The 22,869-nt window shown below is 32.3% G+C and overlaps 2 protein-coding genes and 4 non-coding genes across 6 annotated transcripts; 1 reads left to right on the top strand and 5 right to left on the bottom strand.

The window, feature by feature from the left end:
* Positions 1–3,120: 3,120 nt before the first annotated feature.
* Positions 3,121–3,231, bottom strand: LOC132643115 (small nucleolar RNA Z152/R70/R12). The gene has a single exon (XR_009583558.1). It is a non-coding gene; the product is annotated as a small nucleolar RNA Z152/R70/R12 (small nucleolar RNA).
* Positions 3,232–3,319: 88 nt separating this feature from the next.
* Positions 3,320–3,406, bottom strand: LOC132643114 (small nucleolar RNA R11/Z151). Its single transcript, XR_009583557.1, has one exon. It is a non-coding gene; the product is annotated as a small nucleolar RNA R11/Z151 (small nucleolar RNA).
* Positions 3,407–3,637: 231 nt separating this feature from the next.
* Positions 3,638–3,737, bottom strand: LOC132643112 (small nucleolar RNA Z157/R69/R10). Its single transcript, XR_009583555.1, has one exon. It is a non-coding gene; the product is annotated as a small nucleolar RNA Z157/R69/R10 (small nucleolar RNA).
* A 6,078-nt stretch (positions 3,738–9,815) lies between these two features.
* On the bottom strand, positions 9,816–12,410 carry LOC132640581 (peroxidase 3-like). The gene is made up of 4 exons (XM_060357218.1): positions 12,116–12,410; positions 11,339–11,536; positions 11,079–11,241; positions 9,816–10,389 (listed from the first exon to the last, which is right to left on the bottom strand). The coding sequence occupies exons 1-4, from the start codon at positions 12,317–12,319 to the stop codon at positions 9,971–9,973; spliced, it is 984 nt and encodes a 327-aa protein (XP_060213201.1). The 5' UTR covers positions 12,320–12,410; the 3' UTR covers positions 9,816–9,970.
* Positions 12,411–13,903: 1,493 nt separating this feature from the next.
* Positions 13,904–14,003, bottom strand: LOC132643113 (small nucleolar RNA Z157/R69/R10). Its single transcript, XR_009583556.1, has one exon. It is a non-coding gene; the product is annotated as a small nucleolar RNA Z157/R69/R10 (small nucleolar RNA).
* Positions 14,004–16,266: 2,263 nt separating this feature from the next.
* On the top strand, positions 16,267–22,307 carry LOC132639256 (uncharacterized). The gene is made up of 12 exons (XM_060355718.1): positions 16,267–16,461; positions 17,574–18,248; positions 18,430–18,885; positions 18,972–19,085; positions 19,175–19,300; positions 19,630–19,776; positions 20,086–20,271; positions 20,372–20,603; positions 20,717–20,847; positions 20,953–21,090; positions 21,418–21,597; positions 22,170–22,307. Exons 1-12 carry the CDS (start codon positions 16,267–16,269, stop codon positions 22,305–22,307), a joined length of 2,718 nt encoding a protein of 905 aa, XP_060211701.1.
* The last annotated feature ends 562 nt before the right edge of the window (positions 22,308–22,869 follow it).

Raw genomic sequence — 22,869 nt, 5'->3', positions numbered from 1 at the left:
TGCATATTGATAGCCACCTGTGGTCGTTCGAATTTTTTATCTGAACACCAAAAGTAACTCTTGTTTTATTTAGACACCTAAAAAAAGGTTTGACTGTGTCATTTAGACACTTTTTGCACAATCAGCCAAATATATAAAATGTGTGTAACACACTCACCGTGAAAAAATGACAAATTAAGTTACGACATGTGGCATTTGATCAAATAATAATATTAAAAATAAATTTTCAGAAAAAAAATAATATTTCAAAAAGTAAAAAAAGTCCCTACCCACCCAACCATATTATACACATACCTAAATAATTACAAAAAAGGAGTTTCTCGTAGGTGTCTAAATGAAATAAAGGTTACTTGAGGTGTTCAGTTGAAAAATCCGAACGATCATAGGTGGTCGATGGATTTGGCCTTTAGCTTATATACTAGCAAACTATGCCCTGCGATGCACGAGGCCCAACATAATTAATTTGGTTACTCAATTTAGTTAGTCTTTATGATTTGTATATTTTGCAAAGGATACTGCGATTTTCCGTAGTGAGTCTCCATATATTTTTTTTCTCTTATTTGTTGTTGCTGTGTTCGCCCCTCTTAGACCCAAGTAATATGAGACGAAGGGAGTACTTCATTTATTAATTGTTAAAGAACGTGAAAAGTCAAAAGTGAACAAGTAAAAGGGCACGGAGGAAATAAATGTGTCAGAGAACTAAAATTGAAGTGAATACGTGTATACATTAGAAAATAATAAATATTCACTACTATGGCATATGCCCACGTGAGATTTATTAATTCATAAAGAACGTGAAAAATCAAAAGTGAACAAGTAAAAGTGCACCGAGGAAATAAATTTGTGTGAGAGAATTAAAATTGAACTGCATACGTCTATACATGAGAAAAGAATAAATATTTAGCAAGAACGTAAAAAGTCAAAAGTGAACAAGTAAAAGTATACGGAGGAAATAAATGTATCGGAGAATTAAAATTAAAGTGCACACGTCTATACATGAGAAGAGAATAAATATTAAGTACTATGACATATGAAATATGAAATATTTAGCAAGAACGTGAAAAGTCAAAAGTGAACAAGTAAAAGTGCACGGAGAAAATAAATGTGTCGGAGAATTAAAATTGAAGTGCATACGTGTATACATGAAAAGAGAATCCAGTATTATGACATATGTCCAAGTGGGATTTATTAATTCTTAAAGAACGTGAAAAGTCAAAAGTGAACAAGTAAAAGTACACGAAGAAAATAAATTTGCATAGGAGAATTAAAATTGAACTGCATACGTCTATATATGAGAAGAGAATAAATATTCAGTAAGAACGTGAAAAGTCAAAAGTGAACAAGTAAAAATGCACGGAGGAAATAAATGTGTCGGAGAATTAAAATTGAAGTGCATACGTATATATATGACATAAAGCTATATAACTTGTACACTTTGGGATCAAAAGCCACGTGACATTACTCAAGTTTGAAAAATTAATTTGCTGTAAATGAAAACGTCAAGGGGAGTTCGGATCTAAAATTTGTGCTATTTGGGTAAAACATGAGCTAGTTTTGTTATCTTCAGTCCATTAATTGTTTTTTTCTTTCAAAATTTAGCTTTCTTGTATTCCTTATCATAATTGTTATGCATAACCATAAAAGTATATTCATTAGGTATTTTTTTATGACCAGAATCCGATAAAGTATTCAATACAAAATGTGAAAAATGTAGAGGCATCTAAATGCACAACACTTGCAAATAGTGTTTGTACCAGAATCTCCACCCCATTTCATTCTTGGCTAATACCTATATATTAACAAAGCACACCAGAGACTAATTTTTTGCCTTTTGTAGAAATGGGGCAACTTCTTCAGTCTTTTTGAAAAAATGTTTGTTCAATGAGGTTGTTTAGTTTTTGTAATTGCAAGAATTTTTTTCTCACTATTAGGTTGGTTTTTACTAAGCGTTTGGACATGCGGTTTGAAACCATGAGATGAAATCATCATTTGGACATGCATTTCATCTAATGGTTTCAAACCATGATTTCAAAAAATTTAAATAAAAAATTTAACCCATAAATTTATATTTTATACAAAAAGACCCATAAGTTGATAAATATCTTTAACAACTACTCCCACTGACCATTTACCAATCTTGTGGAGTATTTATGTCTATAAGAGATATCTAAATTGCATGGCCAAACATGATTTCAAACCATGTCAAAACAGCTCCTTAGTGTACCACATCAATGAAAAGGGAACAAACTGTGTGGAGTTGGATCAAACTGATAACAGACTCAAAAGTTTCTGTAACTTTAAACCATTACATCTTTTTAGCACTCAAAAAAATGGAGAAAAGGAACAATGCTCAATGGAAGGAGAAGTTGTTAACTAAATTTGTGTAGCGTTTTAGAGGCCGAGCCATGATTCCATAGGGTGAGCATTGGTTCAGGCATTGACGGCCACACATGGTGCCTGACGCTGTACTAGAACTTAGTGATGGTTATCTGAAGTGGGAGTATGTGATATTTGTCAAAGGTGCAAAGGCGTGAGGTTCTTCTGCGATGTGATCAACACAATGGTTCAGCTTTCTGAGCACGAGGATGATGAGTTTGGCCCCTTTCACAGAAGGCCCGATTACAAGGCTATTCGTGAGACACTACGTGGCGCGAATCTTATATTTGCCTGGACTGCAAATGCCAAATCGCCTCAAAGGTAATCCACTACCGGATATTGACTACCTCTTATCTCCAGTAAATTACTACTTATTAGTCCATTAATTTTTTTCAAATTTTGTTGCCATGCGTTCCTTGTTGTAGATAAGTTATAAAAACAACATAATTATTAGGTACTTCTTTTATACCTGAATCTGAGGAAGTATTCAATCAAAAAATGTAGAGGCATCTGAATGCACAAGGACACTTGGAAATAGCGTTTGTGCCAGAATCTCAGCCTCATTTCATTCTTGGCAACGTACAGCGCTGAATACACCACTATTGAACAAAGTGTACCAGAGACTCTAATTTATTGCCTTTTCTAGACTCATCATCAAAAGAATCACTATATAAAAAAATGAAGATAAAATAGTCAAAACTAGTGTTAATTAATCTTTTCTTAACAAGCGTATAAAAGAGAAATAATGCTCAGTGGAAGGAGAAGTCGTTAATAAAATAGGCTCACGGAGAAAGCTATTAAACTCTCTTCCACTGCCCTTAAACACCATATGGTGCTTCACCTCATCACAGCATTATTATTAATCAATGTTTGTAGATTAATTAGAAAACTTTCACTACTTTACAAAGAAAAATAATACTATAAGAAAAAAAAAAAAAAAAAAGGGCCTCAGTGTGTGTAACAATCAGATCATTGATAATTAAATCTCACTGAAATCCGCTAAGATAATTTGTGTTATCATCATAAGCCCCTCTCTAACAAATTAATCTTCACTAGATATAGAATTAATTTTTTTTCCAACAAAATTATACAAGTATACACAAATAAACATTGATACACATATGGTTTTTTTCTGAAAAGCTCATTATGCATAGCAATACCATGGAATCAAATTTTAACAAAAATCTTGATAGCAGAAAAAAAAATGTGGAAAAATAAAATCTTTTAGATATCCAAAATGAAGAAAAAAAATTATAAAGAAAAGTGTGCTCAGACAGCCAAGGGTTTGTCTTCAACCAATGGGGGTCTAAATCCCCAGATCAGAAACTCTAGTCCACAACTTGTATCATCACTGCACACAATTTTATCACACACGCTATTAAGAAATCACTATTTCTCCACTGAAAAATGTTTCAGTGATTATTTCCATATATATTTTGATTGAATCAGTGAAAAAAAAAAAAAACAGTAGTGTTTACGTAGTGACAATCAAGAAAAGAAAGTTAACATGTAACATTAAAGAGGGACTGAATATTAAGAAAGAAAGAAAAGAATTTGAGTAAAGGGTTAAGAAGAGAATATGAGTGTACATGACAATCAGCATATCAAGAATAAGATGATGAAAGAAGATGTGCAGAAGTAGAAATATATAGGGAGGATTAGAATTTGATGGGTGTTAGGGTTCTTGTGTGGCGTTACAACTAGGGTTGAGAGAGCATTATTGATGGGCCTGCACAAATTTGAGTTTCCTCTTGGTTTGAATCAGAAAAACTGTTTTTGGACTCAATCAGGCCCATCAACTATTATTACTTATGCACTTTCTTTTTTGGGGAAAGAACACCAACGCCTACTACACATAAAATAATTACTCTTTCATGCTCATTTTATTTTTATACCCTCAAAACTATTTATCATTTCTACTCGTTGTAGCTTTTGTAGGTAATTGTCTCTTTTTTCTTCTTTTCTTTTTTTATTTCTCTACTTATTATCTTTTTCTCTTCTTTTCTCCTTTTATTTTTTTCTCTTTTTTTCTTTATTTTTTTATTTTTTCTCATTTTTTTCTTTTTTCTCCATTTTTGTTCACTAATATTTTTAGATTATATTATTCTTTATTTATTTTTCACCATAATATAATTCCATATTTAACATTAGCTCCTTTCTTTTTCTTTTTTTTTCTATTTTCTTTTTTTATTCTTTATTTCTTGTTCATTTTTATATTTCATTTAATTCTTTTTTGTTTCTCCATAATCTAATTTCATTCACTTTTTCACTTTTATTTTCTCCGTAATCTAATTTCATTCATTTTTTGTTGCTTTTTTTTTTTTTAATTTCTGGTAATTTTCATTCACCTTTTCTCCTTTTTTATTTTATTTTCAAATTTTTTTCATTATTTTTTATTCTTTTCATAATCTAATTCTATACACCTTTCAGCTCCTTTATTTTGTATTTTGTTCATTTTCTTTATATCAATAGAAAAGATAACCGTTATAGTACATTTATTTATTATTTTTATTTTTTCCTATATCCCAAAAACGACTTATTCTAGCATATAGTATACCAAATCAGTGCCAGTTGATGTATACTGTTGCAGTATATTATGATACTCACATGGTATGTATCTATACTGACAGAGCATCTAGATTGCAAATTTATTTCTTCACAATCACCCCACAGTCCTCCATGATACCTATATGGTTTGTGTCATATACTGACACGATATCACAGAGAACTGAGGAGTATTTTCGAATGAATAAATTCGCAATCTAGATATTTTGTCAGTATAGATATATATCATATGGGTATCATAGATGGCAGATTTATCCCTTACACACTCCTCTATGATGCTCACATAGTATCATATACTGATAGTGTATCATAGACGATAGATTTATTCCAACATTGCTTAGTCTTTTATGATGCTCACATGATATATATGATATACTCACAGAGTATTATAGAGATATGATTCATTCTTCAACAAAAACGCTCCCCAATCCTCTATGATACTCATATGGTATATATTATATACTGACAAGACAACTGATATAGTACTCAACCCTCTATGATACCCAAATGGTATATCATATACAGACAGAGTATAAATATATTGTTTGGGGTACTAGAGGGGACATATTTTAGCATATAGTATATAAAATCAATAGCAGTTGAAGTATACTATTGCAATACACTATGATACCCACATGGTATATATCATATACTGACATGGTATCATAGAAGATTAGATCATTTTTTCAAAAAATATTACTCGACCCTCTATGATACTCAAATAGTATATCATACTTTGACAGGGTATGAATATACCATGTGGGTATCATAGGGGGCCATCATTCCTTCGAGAAAAACACTCAATCCTCTATGACACCCACATGGTATATATTATATACTGGCAAGGTATCATTGAAAATTAGATCATTCCTTCAAATTATACTACTATATGATACCATCTTACTGATCTCAGTATATTTATAATGCTTACAGTATCGAAATAAAATACTTACGATATCAAAATAATATGCACATTTACATATTATTAGTATAGATGCCTTGTTTTGTCAAATGCAACAAAAAAGAAGGGCAGTTCTTAGTCCTCTATGCTACCAATATGGTATGTCTTGTATACTATTATGGTATCACACAAGACTACTGAAGTCCTTGAATGAAACACTCATCAGTCCTCCATGATACTATCCTAGTATATATATCATATGCTGAGATGGTATCACGAAGGACTGTTGAATTCCTTCAATAAGACATTCTTCAACAATCCTACGTGATACCATCAGGGTATATACCATATACTCAAATTGTATCATGAAGGATTGTTGAAGTCCTTGTATGAAATAGTCCCCAATCCTCCATGATACCATCATGATATAAAAATATACTGAAATGATATCACCAAGGATTGTTGCATTCCTTCAATGAGACATTCTTCAAGAGTCCTATGTGATACCTTCATGGTATATACCATATACTCTGATGGTATCCTGAAGGATTGTTGAAGTCCTTGAATGAAACAGACCCCAATCCTCCATGATACCATCATGGTATAAAAATCTACTGAGATGGTATCACGAAGGACTTCTTGAGTCCTTCACCTGTGTCAGCAGTCTTGCATGATACCATCATGGTATATACCATATACTGAAATAGTATCATAAAGGACCGCATATTCCATAATGGTATCATGAAAGACTACTTCAGCCTTTCAAAAGAGTCGTTCATGATACCATCATGGTATATAAATCTACGCAGATGGTATCATAGAGTACTAAGAAGTGTTTTCTTTTGAAGGAATGAATTAGTCATTTGTGATACCCCACCAGTACATGATAGGGTATCATAGAGGATTGGTTTATTACTTCAAAAAACACTCCTCAGTCCTCTGTGATACTCACATGGTATATATCATATACCGACATGGTTTTCTAGAAGACTTGTTCATTTGTTCCAAAAGAAAACTCATTCCCCTATGATACCAACGTGGTATATGTTATAATACTTATAAGGTATGATAGAGGATTGGTTCATTCCTTAAAAAAAAGCTTAGTCCTCTAGATACCAATCTGGTATTATCATATACTAACAGGGTATCATAGAGGACAAGTTGATTTTCATATGTTAACTTTTATATTATTTTTAGCGAGTTTTACTTGTGAAAAAAAGAGAGTCATATTTTAGATATACATTTTATTTGCATTTTTAAAATAAAATTAAAATTATAAAAATATGTTTCAATCAACTTAGATTAAATGAATAAGCTAGTGACATTAGTCTAATTATTTTTCTTAATTACTTCTTGTTGTGGTTTAATTATTTAATTTTTTTAATATTTTATTAGTCTATAAATAATTACCTTTTCATTGGTGTGTTATTGTTATTGTTGTACTCCCTCCGTCTCAATTTATGTGACACTTTTCGTTTTTCGAGAGTCAATTTGACAAAATTTTGAAGCAAATTGAATTAGATTAACTCAATATTTTTAGATTAAAATTTATATATTTGAAAACTACAAGAAAGTAATATAAGTTGCAACTTTTCCATATCAAGTTGTGAAAAAAATACAAACTTTTCCCTTATCAATTTGGTGAAAAAATACATCTTAAAATGTTGGTCAAAGTTCATGTAGTATGAATCTCGAAAAGTGAAAAGTGCCACATAAATTGAGACCGAGGGAGTATAAATAATTAGCTAATATTTATATTATTATATTTTTTTCAACCTTGAAAAGAAAGACAAAAAATAAAAGGAAAAAGATCAAATAGAAAGATACAAAAAACATATAAAAAAGAAAGCTTAATGCATATGCGGCCCCCTAAATTTGTCCTTTTTTTTTCTTCATTTTGACACCTCAACTAATTGTTGTTCCTATTGAACTCCTGAACTTGGCCTCAAGTGTGTCTATCAAACACAATACGACTTACATAACATATATGGTGAGTTTCCTTTTTTTTTTTTTTTTAGCTTTGCCCGTGAATGTCAATCGCATCCTACGTGAAAAATTCAACCAATTAAAACACCGTATCCATGTTAATTATACACATTAGATACTAAGTTTTGGTTTTGAACTAAGTTTTGGTTTTGATTTTTTAGTTTTCAATTTTGGTTTCCGTTTCTTATTTTTCAGTTTTTTTTTTTATTTTCCAATTATAGTTTCCAGTTTTATTTTCCAGTTTTGGGTTTTATTAAAATAGGTGGGGTGTTTTAATTGGTTGAATTTTCCACGTAGGACGCGATTGACATTCACGCGCAAGACTAAAAAAATGAAACTCACATGTAAGTCAGATTGTGTGTGATAGACACACTTAAGACTAAGTTCAATAGGAACAACACTTAGTTAAGATGCCAAAATAAAAAATAAAAAAAAGACAAATTTAAAGGACTCCATATGCATTAAGCCAAAAAAGAACATATTGAGACCATATGGACACTTTCTCCACGTGTTAGTATAAAGAAGGAAAAGGCCTCATCTGGATGTTGGGTAGGGACGTCGGGTAGTCCGGGTAGTAATGATTGGCCAAAAGGGTAGGTAATGTAATTAGTTTACTTGGGGGCAAATACAGGTAATATTTTTGATGTCTATGGGTATTTCATGTTGTTTTCCCTTCTTTTTTCGCAATAGTGTTTATACACACGATATACAAAATTATACATGTATTGTATATAATATATCAATCTTGTATAAAAGTGTATAATAATGTATAAAGGAGTCATTTTGTATAATATTAAAAATATGAACCATTTCGGATAAATATTTTCTCCAAATCGACCGAGTGTTATTTTCCCACTTTTTAAATACGGAGAAGCGCTAAAAATGCCCCTATCCTATCAGATTTGGTTCATGAATGGCCCTAGTTAACATATTGGTTCACCAATGCCCTTATCCTTTTTTGGGCTCATATTTGCCCCTAAACTAACAAACCCGACATCCGTTAAAAATCACGTGACGTGTCACTTTCCTATTGATTTTTATACGTTTATGGCGTATAACGTAGATTCTGCAAATTTTCTCATTCTAAAGTAACTAATACTTCATCGTGAAGCTTGTCGGTTTGATTTTAATTTCTCAGATATGTTCACTGTATTGAACATATTTTTATTTTTGATTAGCTTTTAATTATCTTGTGGTTATTCTTCTCTGCCTTCGCAAGGTAGAGATAAGGTCTACGTACACTCTACCCTCTCCAAATTCACTTTGTGGGTGAGTATTTTAATTCAATTAAGTTATATTAAAACCAATAGGAGAGTGACACGTCACATGATTTTTGATAGATGTTGGGTCTGTTAGTTTAGGGACAAATATGAGCTCGAAAAAAAGGATAAGGGACTATAAGCATTCATGAACCAAATATGATAGGATTGGGGCATTTTTAGCCCTTTTCCATTTTAAATATACTTCAAAAAGAACAATAAATGATATTTAATTTTAGTACCTCCTTTTTACAATTGATGGACATGACTTGCTGAGTTGGGAGTTGGGAGTTGGGACCTTCAATTACTACCCATTTAAAATGAAAAAACGTGAAACTCTCTGCACCACTGTTTAAGAAAATTCTTTTGCATATATTTAGCTTATATATAAATAATTAAAATATTTAGCCAATTTAACTTTAAAGTTTAGTCAAAACGACTCTCGAAAAGCGAAAAGTATGAGATAGATTAAAATGGAGGGATTAAGTTTTTCCTTTTTTTTTTTTTGTGGTTCAAAAGATTTTTTTCTTTTTTCTTTTTAATTATTTGGGATCAAAATCCATGTGACATTATTTTATTGGCTACTTTGCCACATTATTGGCGTGTGTACTACACATATTTTGTTTTCTTAACTATTTCATCACATCGTGTCTAATCGACATAATTTGACTCGAGTTCAAGTGTTCATTAGGTATAACAAGTTCAAGTGTCTAAATGAAAATAACAAATTTAAGGAGCTGCATATATATATTCAGCCTTTATTATCAAGTTACAAAATAGAACGGAATAATTACAAAAGGATGAAGAAAAAAAAAAGAAAAAGAAACATGATGCATATTGCCCCAAACTCAAAATCATGAACCAACAAAACCAAAGATTCATCCTAACTATTTACAACCGCACAATGCTTCCTAATTTCACCAACAGAACCTGTTTTAACTTCAATCCTTCCCATTTTCTCCATGGCCTTAGCAAATTCAGCATAAAACTCTTTAAGTGATCCCTCGACAAGTTTGTCGATGTATGACTTTGTTGTTGTACTTGTTGTTAAGGCTGCATCAGATTGGAAGAGTCCTCTCCTTTTGAGTAAAAGCTTGTAGTAACTAAGATCAAATGTCCTGAAACTCCTTGGATCCATTTCGACTATTGTTGTGTTGTCGTTGATTGATTTGCATTTTCTGGCCTTAAGGTTAGCTGCGTATTCGCTGTCCAAAGATGGATCTTGAGTACCAAAAGTCCCAGTAAAATTGTATAAACGCGTTGAGAATGACGAGCAATGAGAGACTCCAATGGTGTGAGCACCTGAAGGAATTAAAATAAAGCAGATATTTGTAAGATTATTTTCTTCTATTTAAATCGTAAGTAAACACATGTAATCATTTCCTTATCATATACAAGCGATTCTCTTACTATACGTGGCAAATTAAGAAACGGACCAAAACTGAGTGTACTGCCTCTATTCTTTTTTTTGGTGGAGCTAATATTATTTGAAGGGCAAAATACGTTTTTCATTTACTGCAATTATTGAAATATCTTTTGTAATTATTTTGAATTATATGTGGTGCTCTTACTATTTGGAGAGTCAAATTAATAGGTTCTTCATTGATTACGGTTTTTTTGAAATACATTTTTATTATTTTGAATTTGAAAATTCTATATCTGATCAGATTCTCATCGAAATTTTGTTTAGTTTGACTCTCATACTCTAATGCTTACTGCATAAAATTTGAACGTACGAAGTACTCCCTCCATTTTCATTTATGTGACATAGTTTTTGCGTAGTTCAAACGAAGAATAGAGATTTTTTAAACTTGTGGCTTAAACATATCATATCATTTGTGTGGCTGCAAAAACTTCTCAGCAAGAGTAAATGAAAAGCTTATGTAGTTAGTTGTTTCCAAATACAAAAATGTGTTATTCTTTCTTAAGTAGACTAACAGGAAAATAGTGTCACATAAAATGAAACTGATGAAGTAATAATTTTTGCTTACCAGATAATAGGACCAAGTCTTTGAGGTCAAGACCCTTCCTAGCAAAATCAGTTTGTAGAGTGGAAAAGTTACTGGTTGGAGCTGGGAGGTCTGATAATGTCTCTGAAGCATTAGAAATTCTACCATCTCTTCTTCCAGTTGGTACATTCCAAAAAGGACCTCCCTATCATTCCCCAAAAAGGAAAAAAAGATGGTGACAATTAACAAATAGAAAATGGTTGAATAAGTTGGAAATTAGATAGTTCAAGTTGTTGGCTTACTGTGACCACAACAGAGTCTCGAGCAACTAACGTAATAATATCAGCACAAGAAACTACTTCAGGGCATTCAGCTTCAACTATTTTCTTCACATCATCAATGAATGAGAAACCTCTCAGTGTTAGATTTGGGATTCCCACTTTTTCAGTTTGGTTTCCTGTACTTGAAGTGAAATTCAAGAGCACAGATGCATCACATCCCTACAAATGACAGCCCAAAAGGTAAGAAAAAGGAACCAAGAAAATAGCACTTTAACTATAAATGCAATTGTCAAATGAATATCTTCATGTGAAATAGCACAAGATATGTATCCTACTCCCTCCATCTCAAACAATTTATGTCATAGTTAGGGTCTATCGGAAACACCCTCTCTATCTCACAAAGAGGTCTGCATACATCCACCCTCCCCAGATTCCATTCGTAGGATTATACTGGGTATGTTGTTGTTATTGTTGCTTAAAGGACAAGATTTAAGAAAGTAAAAGAATAAAAATTGAGATGTGTGGTTTTAAATGTCATGTCAGAGAGTCTATTAAGATAAAGCTATGTTTCTCGCACTCTTCAAAATTACTGGCGGATGCATGTTGGATCTTTCAAAAGTAGTACATTTTTGGAGGATTTGAGCAACATTTTTGGAGAGTTCGAGTAACAATACGAAGGTAAAGTAAGAATGTCATTACAAACTTATCAAACATAAAAGGGTGACATTCGTTTCTAAGCAAACTAAAAATGAAAAGTAACAAACATAAATTGAAACAGAGAGAGTACTAATTAGTTACCCTGACAAAGCAATCATGGAAATGCATTCTTATTAAGGCAGCAGCAAGAGATGGAGCATTTGGAATGTGTTTCTGGACATAGTCTAAAATAATCTTCTCTGCTTTTGGACAACTCTTGGCATAGAAGTTTTGTTGTAATTGAGCATGGCTAGACACTATGATACACATAAATATTAGAGGACACAAATAGCTAAATGTAGCCATTTTGTTTCTTATCTCCAAAAGAGAGTGTCGTACAACTAGCTTATTTATTTTTCTTTGTTGTGTATGTTTGTGTTATACACACATCAATTCCAAATGGAAATTTATAGGCACTGGACTTTGACAAGCTAACTAACATGTGCTTTTTTTAGTACTATACTCGTAACTTTCTATAATTCTACTTGTTTGATTGATTAATTAGTTACACTCTGTTTCTTGTTGTATGCACTCGTTCAGTGAGATTCATATTTCTTAATCACGCTGACCGACATTTCCTCTTTTATGCATAAAAACTCCTTATCTGATTTAGTTAAAAAATGTCATTATTATCCATCTTTAATACTCAAAATTATTATCCATCTTTAATACTCAAAATTTTTAGGGGTCCATCTGTTTTCTGTTGGATTTACGTTGAAAAGTCCTGAACAGAGATTGGTAATGCATGTGCTCCCTCTATAAGGATTCTGAGGCAATAATAAATCCCATGTCACGTTATATTCGTTTGTTTTCCTTTTATTTCACTGTTTCATCTGCTTTTTGGGCAGATTTTAATGATATGAATATGTAGGGTGTATAGCTCTTATTGCTTCAAATGACAACTGTATTTTGTACTTTACTAAGAAGTTAACATAAGATTAGAGCATATTAGATAAAAATTTAGGAATCAATTAGCTTGGTGTAGACTAATATTTATCAATCATCTTGGTGTAGACTAGGGAGCCGTTTGGACATGATTTCATCTCATGAGATGAAATCATGTTTGGACATGCAATTTGAATTTCTTAAGTTGTAATTTTTTTTATAAACATAAAAACCCCACAAGTTGTGAAAACTATATATAAAAAAAAAAATTCTTATACAATTTTACCAAATAAGTAAATCATAGTTCATAATAAAATTAATACGCTACTAGATTGCCTTTCTAAAAATACAACATCAATTGATCAAACTTTAGTTCAATAAAAACAAAAAATTTAACATGAATAGTAATGTAACTACTCTTTAATATAATCCTTCCATATGGTAAATATGATTGGTAAATATATTTTACCAACTTGCAGATTAATATTTAATACAAAGGGTTGGTAAACATGATTGATAAATATATCTACCAACTTATGAGTCTTTTTTATAAAATATAAACGCATGAGTCAAATTTTATATTTATATTTTCTGAAATCATGATTTTAAATCTCAAATCATGTCTTTTTGGATTATTTGGATTTCATCCCATGACATCAAATCGCATGTCCAAACGCTGATTTCATCTCATGATTGCATGTCCAAACGCCTACTAATACCAATTGCTCACTCTATGGAAGGATGGAAGTCCATAAATCGGAAGATTGTGCTCAAATCCACCTTCGAAAGCCAAATCTGGTTGATGGAGCACTGTTGCTATGGATTCACAAAAAAGACTATGGTTTTGAAAGGATTAGCTCGGAAAATTGATCAAAGATTTGGAGATGGAGCTTGATTTGGGAATTTTTTCGAGTCAAATTTTAACAAAAATTTTGGTAGCAGAAAAAAAGTGGAAAATTAAAATCTTTTAAAAATCCAAAATGAAAAAAAAAAAATTATAAAGAAAAGTGTGCTCAGACAGCCAAGGGTTTGTCTTCAACCAATGGGGGTCTAAATCCCCAGATCAGAAACTCTAGTCCACAAATTGTATCATCATTGCACACAATTAAAAAATCACTAATTTCCAAATCAGTGAAAAAAAATAGCGTTTTCGAACGAAATTTTTTAAAAGTTTTTCGGCGTTTAAAGGAAAACTGTTTCCATGAGTTTTTCCAGTGAACTAATTTAGTGGGAAAAAATCATGTTTTATAATATAAATTTTTTTCACTGATTGTCCGTGAAAAAAGTCTTTATTTATAGTAATGAGAATCAATAAAAGAAAGTTAAAATGTAACAGTAAAGAGGAACTGAATATATTAAGAGAGAGACAAGAGAAGGAATAGAGGATGCGGCAATCAACATATCAAGAATAAGGTGATGAAAAGAGGATATACCGAGGTAGAATATAGGGAATTTTACATAAATGATTACATTTTGGGATTTAAAAATTGTCATAGCTATATTTTCAATATTTACATGGCATAGCTACTTTTCTTTTTTTCGCTGTATTCGTTTTGTTTTTTCGCTGTATACATTTTTTTTTTGTTGTATTCATGAATACAACAATTTTTTTTTACACTGTATTCATGAAAATGACTATCTGTATTCATAAACGGGCTCGTTGTATTTATGAATATAGCGAGTAAAATTGAATACATAAAAACATAGATACTCTAAAAATTAACAAATACACCCTAAAAAATATGAATACAATCTAAAGTATTAACAAAAAAAAAAGCTCAAAAAAGTGAATACAACCGTCTTATTCATGAATACAACAACATCAACCACTAGTTCTAGCCAGATTGCCGGAAATTTCACAACAACGACGCTTATGCTAACAAATACCCCCTAAAAAATGAATACAATTGAAAAACTTAACAAAAAAAGGCTCAAAAAAGTAAATACAATCGCCGTATTCGTGAATACGACAACTTCGGCCAGATCTGACACCGACGCTACCAGATTTACGAAAACATCGCTGTCACCAACAACCGCCGATGTTATCCTTCATCGTCATCGTCACCAACTCTGCCATTAAAATAAAATCGAAGCTTGTTCAAGAACCCTAACAATGTCAGAAACGTTTTTTTGTTAAAATAAAAAAAATGAAAGAAGATATTCAACAAAGTACACAGAAACAACTAAAAAATGAAAGAATTGTTGTGTGTTTTTAGAGAGAGAAAGAAAACGGGTGTGTGTTTTTAGAGAGAGAACATAGTTGAAGAAGAAGAAGAAGAAGAAGAAGAGGAAGAAGAAGAGGAAAGGTGGGTAAGTACCGCGAGAGAGTCAAAGAAGAACGAACATTTCCAATGTTTTTTTCTTTCTTCCCTTACTTTATTTTATTTCAATAGTTATTAAGTGTCATTAAGATACAACTATTAGCTATAGGATGTAATTAATTGAAACTATAGCTACTAAATATAATTAGATAGTAGTAGTTAGTTATGTCCCGTAATTATCTCTAGAATGGAATAGGGAGGATTATTTGCAAGATTGGCCTTCGCTGGGGGTGGTCTTTAATTTTTGTCCCTCAAATTGGTGGTCTTTAACTTTTGCCCTTCGCTAAAAATCTCTTGGTTTCGGGTTCGAACCTTTCTCAGTCAATTTTTTTTTAAAAAAAATCGCAAGGTCGGCAAAATTTTGGCCTTAAGGTAGAATTTGCACAGGCAAAATTTTATTTGCATAGACAGAAAAAATTTTGTCTTGCGTTTTTTTTTTTTTACTGAGCTAGGGTTCGAACCCACAACGTTGAGGTATTAGGCGAAGGGAAAAAACTTAAAGACCACCAATTTGAAGGACAAAAATTAAAGACCACCCCAAATGAAGGACAATCCGCGCAAAGATATGAAATTTGATGGGTGCTAGGATTATTATACGGAAAATTTACTTGTTATAGCTACTTTTACTACCTATTTAATGTTAATAACTACCTTTTACTAAAATTAATAATAATAGCTAATTAATTTTCTAAATTACCCATTCTAGATACAACAGTAACTTCCACTTATCAGTTCTCAAATATACCGTAAATAAAGGTAAACACTATCCCAACTTCCCATATTTGAAACGCACGTAATATACGTTAGTTTCTCTCTCCCTTTCCATTAATTTTAACCGTTTTTTTCTCCTCAGAATCTATCCATTACCATCAAGCACGATTCCACTACATTTACTTTGCCGAGATTCGTGGGTGGCTGTGTATTTGTGTAAGTTTTCATTATTTTGTGAATTTTAGTCAACTTAATTCAATATTCTTGTCTGTTTTCAAAAAATTTAACTTTCAATGCTTAGAGTTTCCCATTTTGAGTAGTGAAAAACATCAATTAATGGCGGATGAAAGCACATCTGGTAGGGTTACAAGAAGTATCCCACGTACTCTTCAAAATTTAGATTCTCCTTCTTTTGATTTGGGTATTTCTCAGCAACAACATGATGTTGATGCAGCTTCTGCTGAGAAATTTGTTGCTGAAAGGAGATCTAAGAAAATCCATGATCCTTCCAGAATCAGAATTCCTTCAACTGTTAATTTGGAGAAAAAAATGATGTTGATACTGCCACAAAGAGGAGAAAAACATCCGATGTTGCTTATAGTAGCAAAGGGAAGAATGTTGTAGAGACAGATGCCGGAGAACAACAATTAACTATGAACAAGCAAATATTTTTTCATTTATTATATATATATATATATATATATATATATATATATATATATTTTGTGAATAAAATTATATTGTACATGTTGCCCAATTTCGATTAATGATTGATGTATTTTTGACCACTTCCGTAAGTATAGTTGCATGTATTTATTGATCTGAACATCTCATTAATAGAGGAGATAGCCTTCGTATGTATTTTTGTATTGTTTGAATTAGTTTTGTATTTTTGTATTGTATGAAGCATACATACAACTATGTCACGTATTTCACTAACCATTTTTGATATCAAAATATAAAACTATGTATCATGTATTTGTAATTCCTCACATTTGTGTATTTTTTCAATTTAATAACAGGTTATGTATGTTTTAAAAAGCAGGCATGTGTAAATGTCAGTTCAGAAGGTGTATTTGTTCAACTTTTATCAGCTAAACATCTTTAATAACTGTGTTTTTGTTTCCATGTATTTATTGATATGAACAATTCATACGGGATAGCATTCATATTTATTTTTGTTGTGTTTTGAAAGAGTTTGTATATAAAACATACATACAATTGTGTCATGTATTTCACTAACCATTTTTGCTATCAAACTATGTATCATGTATTTGTAATTCCTCACATTTGTACAATTTTCAAATTAATAACAGGTTATGTATGTTTTAAAAAGCAGACATGTGTATGTGTCAGATAAAAGGTGTATTTGTTCAACTTTTGTCAGCTAAACATCTTAATGACTGTTTTTTGTTTGCATGTATTTAATTACTGTGATAGCACTCGTATGTATTTTTGTATCTCATGTGTTGCCATTATATTCAAACTTTCAGGCCTCCAAATTCCTGGTTAATCGTCCCCCCACTCAACCGATACGTTATGCTTCATATATGAACCATAACATTAAATATGAGTTGAAGGAAAAACTGATAGATAGACAATTCAAGCTATTTTTCAAAACTGTTTTTGGAAAATATATGCAGATGCAAGTTGACACCGAGGTGCAGGGTCAGTTATTTAGGTGTTTTATGGTTAGGGAGTTGAAGCGTAGTAATAGCGATGCGTTTGTTATCGATATTAACGGGACCGAATTGACATTCGGTCTTTTTGAATTTGCTTTAATTACTGGTTTGAAGTGTTACGGGGATGAAGTTGTTTTTGACGAGGGTTCTAATAGATTGTTGGATCAATATTTCGGTGGTTCTGGTAATAGTGTTTTAAAGATGACTTTAAATAAGTGCTTTGAAGACAAAGATTGGGGGGTTGGTGATAACGCAGATGAAGATGCTGTAAAGATTGCTATCCTGTATTTCATTCATAATTACATATTTTCAAGTGAAAAGAGGAACGTCACAGTCCCAAGACATCATTTTGACTTGGTGGAGAGTGAACAGTACAATGAACATACTTGGGGTAAGGAAGCATTTGATGATTTGATTAAGAGTATTCACCACAAGATGGACAAGCCGAAGCAGTTTTATTGTCTACGGGGTTTCCCTTTTGCTATGCAAGTGTGGATATATGAGTGTTGCTCTAATGTTGACCCTCATTTAATGGTTAAAACCGGAAGCCGAATCCCAAGAATGTTTAATTGGAGAACAGTGAACCCAAAGCCATCTGTTAACTACTTGATGTTGGGCATGTTTAAGGACAGTGAGGTAAAATACTTACATTAAATATATGCTTACCAACTAGTTTTTACACGTGCATTTTGCGTAATTTTTGCTGCTGTGTATTTGTAAAATACATATGGGTTTTTTTCCAGCAATATAGGTCTGCTGTGTATTTGTAAAATACACAGAGGTTCTGAACTGACAGTTCACAATATATTATGTGCAGGACATTAGTTGTAAATTCAACAACATTGTTCCGACCATATCAGAGGTTGAGAAGCTTGGTCTGCGTGCATATCTGGTCAACAGACGTGCACCACCACCCCAAACACACCAAGAGGAGGAAAATGAATATGCTGATTTTACCACAACACCTCCACATGTTGCCGCTGCCAAGAAAACTCAAAAGAACGATGCTTCAAAATCTCCACCGCACAAGAAGACCAGGAAGATGTCGACGGCAGCATTGCTTGTTCAGAAGTCACCAACCACTATCCCAAAAAAACCTACAGTTGGACAATCATCTAAAAAATCTGCTTCGGTGGTAGATAAGCCAGTTCAATCAAAGGAAAAAGAAAAAGCTGCTCCAAGTGTCCACCGCGTTCCTGTTGACGACGTATCAACCAGCAAATCAGTTGACCTCACAAGTTTGAGGCATGAACTTAATCAATTTAAGAAGGAAGTATGTTTTCTAATTTTATTTTGATATTCATCAAACTACAAGCAAATGAGGATTTTTACGATGAATTTTTTGTTTTTACCATATAGGTGCTTGCTGAATTTAAGGTTGTTTTTACTGAGCTCAAGGATCTTCGCAAAACTATTGATAAAAATTTCAAAAAGGTTTTGGAACATGTCAAAGGGAAACAAAACTCAAAAAAGGTAAAAAAATCAATAAATACATATTCAAACGATTGCGTTTAGTGTGAAGTAGGAAGCATATGTATCTAACAAATACATATTTTTTTTAGGAAGATGACAGTGAAACTCATGTTCCTTTACATGATGGCAACATACATCAACAAGCTGATGATTACATGGACCATGGTGACGATATTCACATGGAGACTGATACGGGTGATTTGCATCCAACAGAGGTATATATATATATATATATTTAATGTATTTATCATTTTTTAATCATTTTTATATGTTATTTTTTAATAAAAGATAATGCAGACATGATGAAAAATTGGGATCTATTGGACTTTATAATATTATGGACTTTATAATATCTAGTGTCATGTATTTTTTTTTTGTGTACTGTTTTGTATGACAGCATGATTGTTCACTGTTTTCCTTATGTATTTGTTTACTGCTTTTGGACATCATCAACAAATACTTCTATGTATTTATGTTTTTAATATTGTTTTTTTATCTATTACATTCATTTATTTTATATACTTTGGCCTGTGTTTTTCATAAGGAGAAGGGTCTTGAATCGGATGTTCAAGTCGGTATTGGCAATGATAGCGGCGATACGCTGAAAGCTTCAACCGAAGAGATTGCGGAAGGAGGTGATCATTCAGGAGAACCGAAGACTTCGGTTGAACGTCCGGTGGATCCAACAGAGGTATTTTTTTTATTCATTTGTATATCTTATTTTAAAAAAAATATAATTCAGGTATGCTGAAAATTTCGGAACTACTGGCATTTAAAATATTATGTATTTGATATTAATATGACAAAGAGTAGTGTCATGTATTTTTTTGTGTACTGTTTGTTTCACACCATGACTGTTCACTGTTTCTTTATGTATTTGTTTACTGCTTTTGGACATCATCAACAAATACTTTCTCATGTATTTATGTATTTTATATAGTTCTTTATCTATTAAATTTATGTATTTTTATAGACTTTTGGCCTGTGTTTTTTTTTTAAGGAAAAGGGTATTGCACCGGATATTCAAGTTGATATTTGCAATGAGAGCGGCGATACGATGGAAGCTTCAACCGAAGACATTGCAGAAGGAGGTGATCTTTCAGGGGAACCGAAGACTTCGGTTGAACGTTCGGGGAAACATACTATGGAAGAGCAAAAATGTTCTGATGATTCAAATAATTCTGAGGTTCGACAACAACGAATTCTGATTCACCCATTTTTTCGGTTTTAAAATGTATCATACAAGTGATTGAATAATGTTTCTTTTTTGTATTTTTTTTGTGTAGATGATCGCACAGGTGCTAGCAAATATAGCAGAATCAGAAATGACCAACGAACAAGTTCACGCAGAAAAAACCAAGGAAAACACCAGCTCAACTGTCTTAGAGGAACCCCAGACAGCAGTTTGTAACGCGCAGCCGTTGTCTCAGTGGTTGTTGCCTGATGAGTATTTACCAAGACAAACCCCAGGGAAAGAAATCATGTTACATCCATCAGTCACACGAGCTACACGCCCCAGTAAATACAAGTCTTCACCGTTTGTGACAGATTTTGGTATATATCTACTTTTTAATTTACTTGTTTTTTTTTTTTAATACGCAACTGTTAATGTTTAAAGACCAAATACACAGGTAGTAGTTCGGGCAAGAATCATGTACATGGGTTTGATAAAAAATATCCATTCCAGATAGATCCCATTACTGGTCCACTTGATGTACAGATGGTGGATGAATACCGTACTTGGCTCCGAAACGGTCTGCTTGTGAGGCACGATAGCAAGTATGTGTTTTTCTCCCAATTTTACACATAGTGATTCCGCATGATTTTTGTTAATAAGTTGATGTATTTGGTTTTTTTGTTGCCGCAGAAAGAACAACGAAGACCATTACAAAAAAAAATGACAGTTTTTGACAATGGAGTCAAATTCAATTTTGGCATCACAACTGTCAATGATAAGAACTGGGTTTACCTGTTATCGATGGATGGTCAGCTTTGGAATGACGAGGTGATTTTTATCAGCAATGATATGCCTATCAACTAGTTGTTTTACAAGTGCACTTTGTGTATTTTAGCTGCTGTGTATTTTGTAAAATACAAAGATGGATGTATTTCAGTACATTCGGTCTGCTGTGTTTTTGTAAAATACAGAGAGGTTCTGAAATCCACATTTTTGCTACTACAAAGTTTTTTATGTATTTGACTGTGATCTAATTTATGTATTTTTTAACAATTCCGGCGCATTGACGTCATTTTCTATTACTTTCGGAAGAAAGGAAAGTACGATAAAAGGAACAATTTCAGCTTCACCACTGTTGACTGCCTATTCAAGCAGAGAATTGATGTGGTCCACCACGCATATCGCAATGTTGAAACACAGACAAATGTGACAAATGAAGAGCAAGTATTGATTGAGTATGTTAAGGGCCACAAGCTTATTGCCAATGTCCCGTGGCATACCGTTGACAACGTGCTAATACCGATGAATATACAAGAAGAAAATCATTGGTTATTGGTACTTATTTCATTCAAGGACAGGTATTTTTAATGATGAATTAAATATTTATCATTAGTTTTTCATTCATTAATTGGCCGCTGAATTTTTATTTTTTTTAAATGTACATGCGTTTGAATGTTTACAACTCGTATCAATCAGCCGGGCACAACGCAGTTGTTGGGAATGAAATAAAAAATCTTGCCACACTGCTGCCACATTTCCTACATCTGGCTGGATTCTATGTAAATAAAAAAAGCATAGATTTGGTGAAAGACCTAGCATATGCGGATAAGGGACAGATCGATATCCTTGAAGTTGTCTATGTTGATAATCTTCCGCATCAAACTGCTGGTAGCATGTAAGTTGTAGAGTATCAAATACATGATATATCATATCAATTTATTATTCTTCAAAAATACATGAGTTGTTTGAACTTGAGATACCTTGTTTAGAACTAGAAACATATATTTTCTAATACAAGTTCTTATTATTTTTTTTTTTTGAGGGACTGTGGTATTTTTGTGGCAGCGTATGTCGAGTATTTGACATTGGGTGAAAGGATTCCAGATGTCATTGATGCACACATGTAGCGTATGAGATACGGTGCACTCTTATGGGACTACGCTGAAGGCAAGGTTGCTGACAATGCAGAGAGTGATAATGAAGTTCCACCAAGACCGATTTGGCCAACAATCGATTACGACACTGTAGATGCAATTGATGTTTGATAAATACTATTCGTGCATTCAATGTTTTTTGTCCTTTTTTTCATTACAACAAACAATCTGATGCTTTTAGATGTATTTTGACTTATGTTGGATAATTATCATTTAACCAAAGAAATCTCAGTGGTTTTATGTTCCATCTGTTTGATGTACTTTAGTTCCATATATTGTCAAATAAATCTGAAGTTTCGAAAAAATACAGTAAAATGCGACATCATGAATCCACAAATACATTTATTAACCAGGTTCACAAAATATGTATTTTTAATTCCCCCAGGTTCACAAAATATGTATGTTTTAGATATATTTTAGGTAATAAACACATCTTGCGTATTTGATATGACCAGCACAACTATATGATTTCAATAAAAAAAAATTAATTCAAATAAACCATCTTCATCAGTTTCGGAAACAATACGTACGTTTTTATACCACATATGCTGTGCTACGAGGTTGAATAGACAACACCATTTTCATACCGGAACATGGTTTGCCTTTTTTTTGTGTTAAAAATACATGAACATTACCGTGTAATTTCAGACACCAGGATCACAAAAACCATGTA

This window comes from Lycium barbarum, chromosome 5 (assembly GCF_019175385.1).
Source record: "Lycium barbarum isolate Lr01 chromosome 5, ASM1917538v2, whole genome shotgun sequence".
In the NCBI taxonomy this organism is placed as follows: domain Eukaryota; kingdom Viridiplantae; phylum Streptophyta; class Magnoliopsida; order Solanales; family Solanaceae; genus Lycium; species Lycium barbarum.
This window is presented reverse-complemented; position numbering and strand designations above follow the sequence as displayed.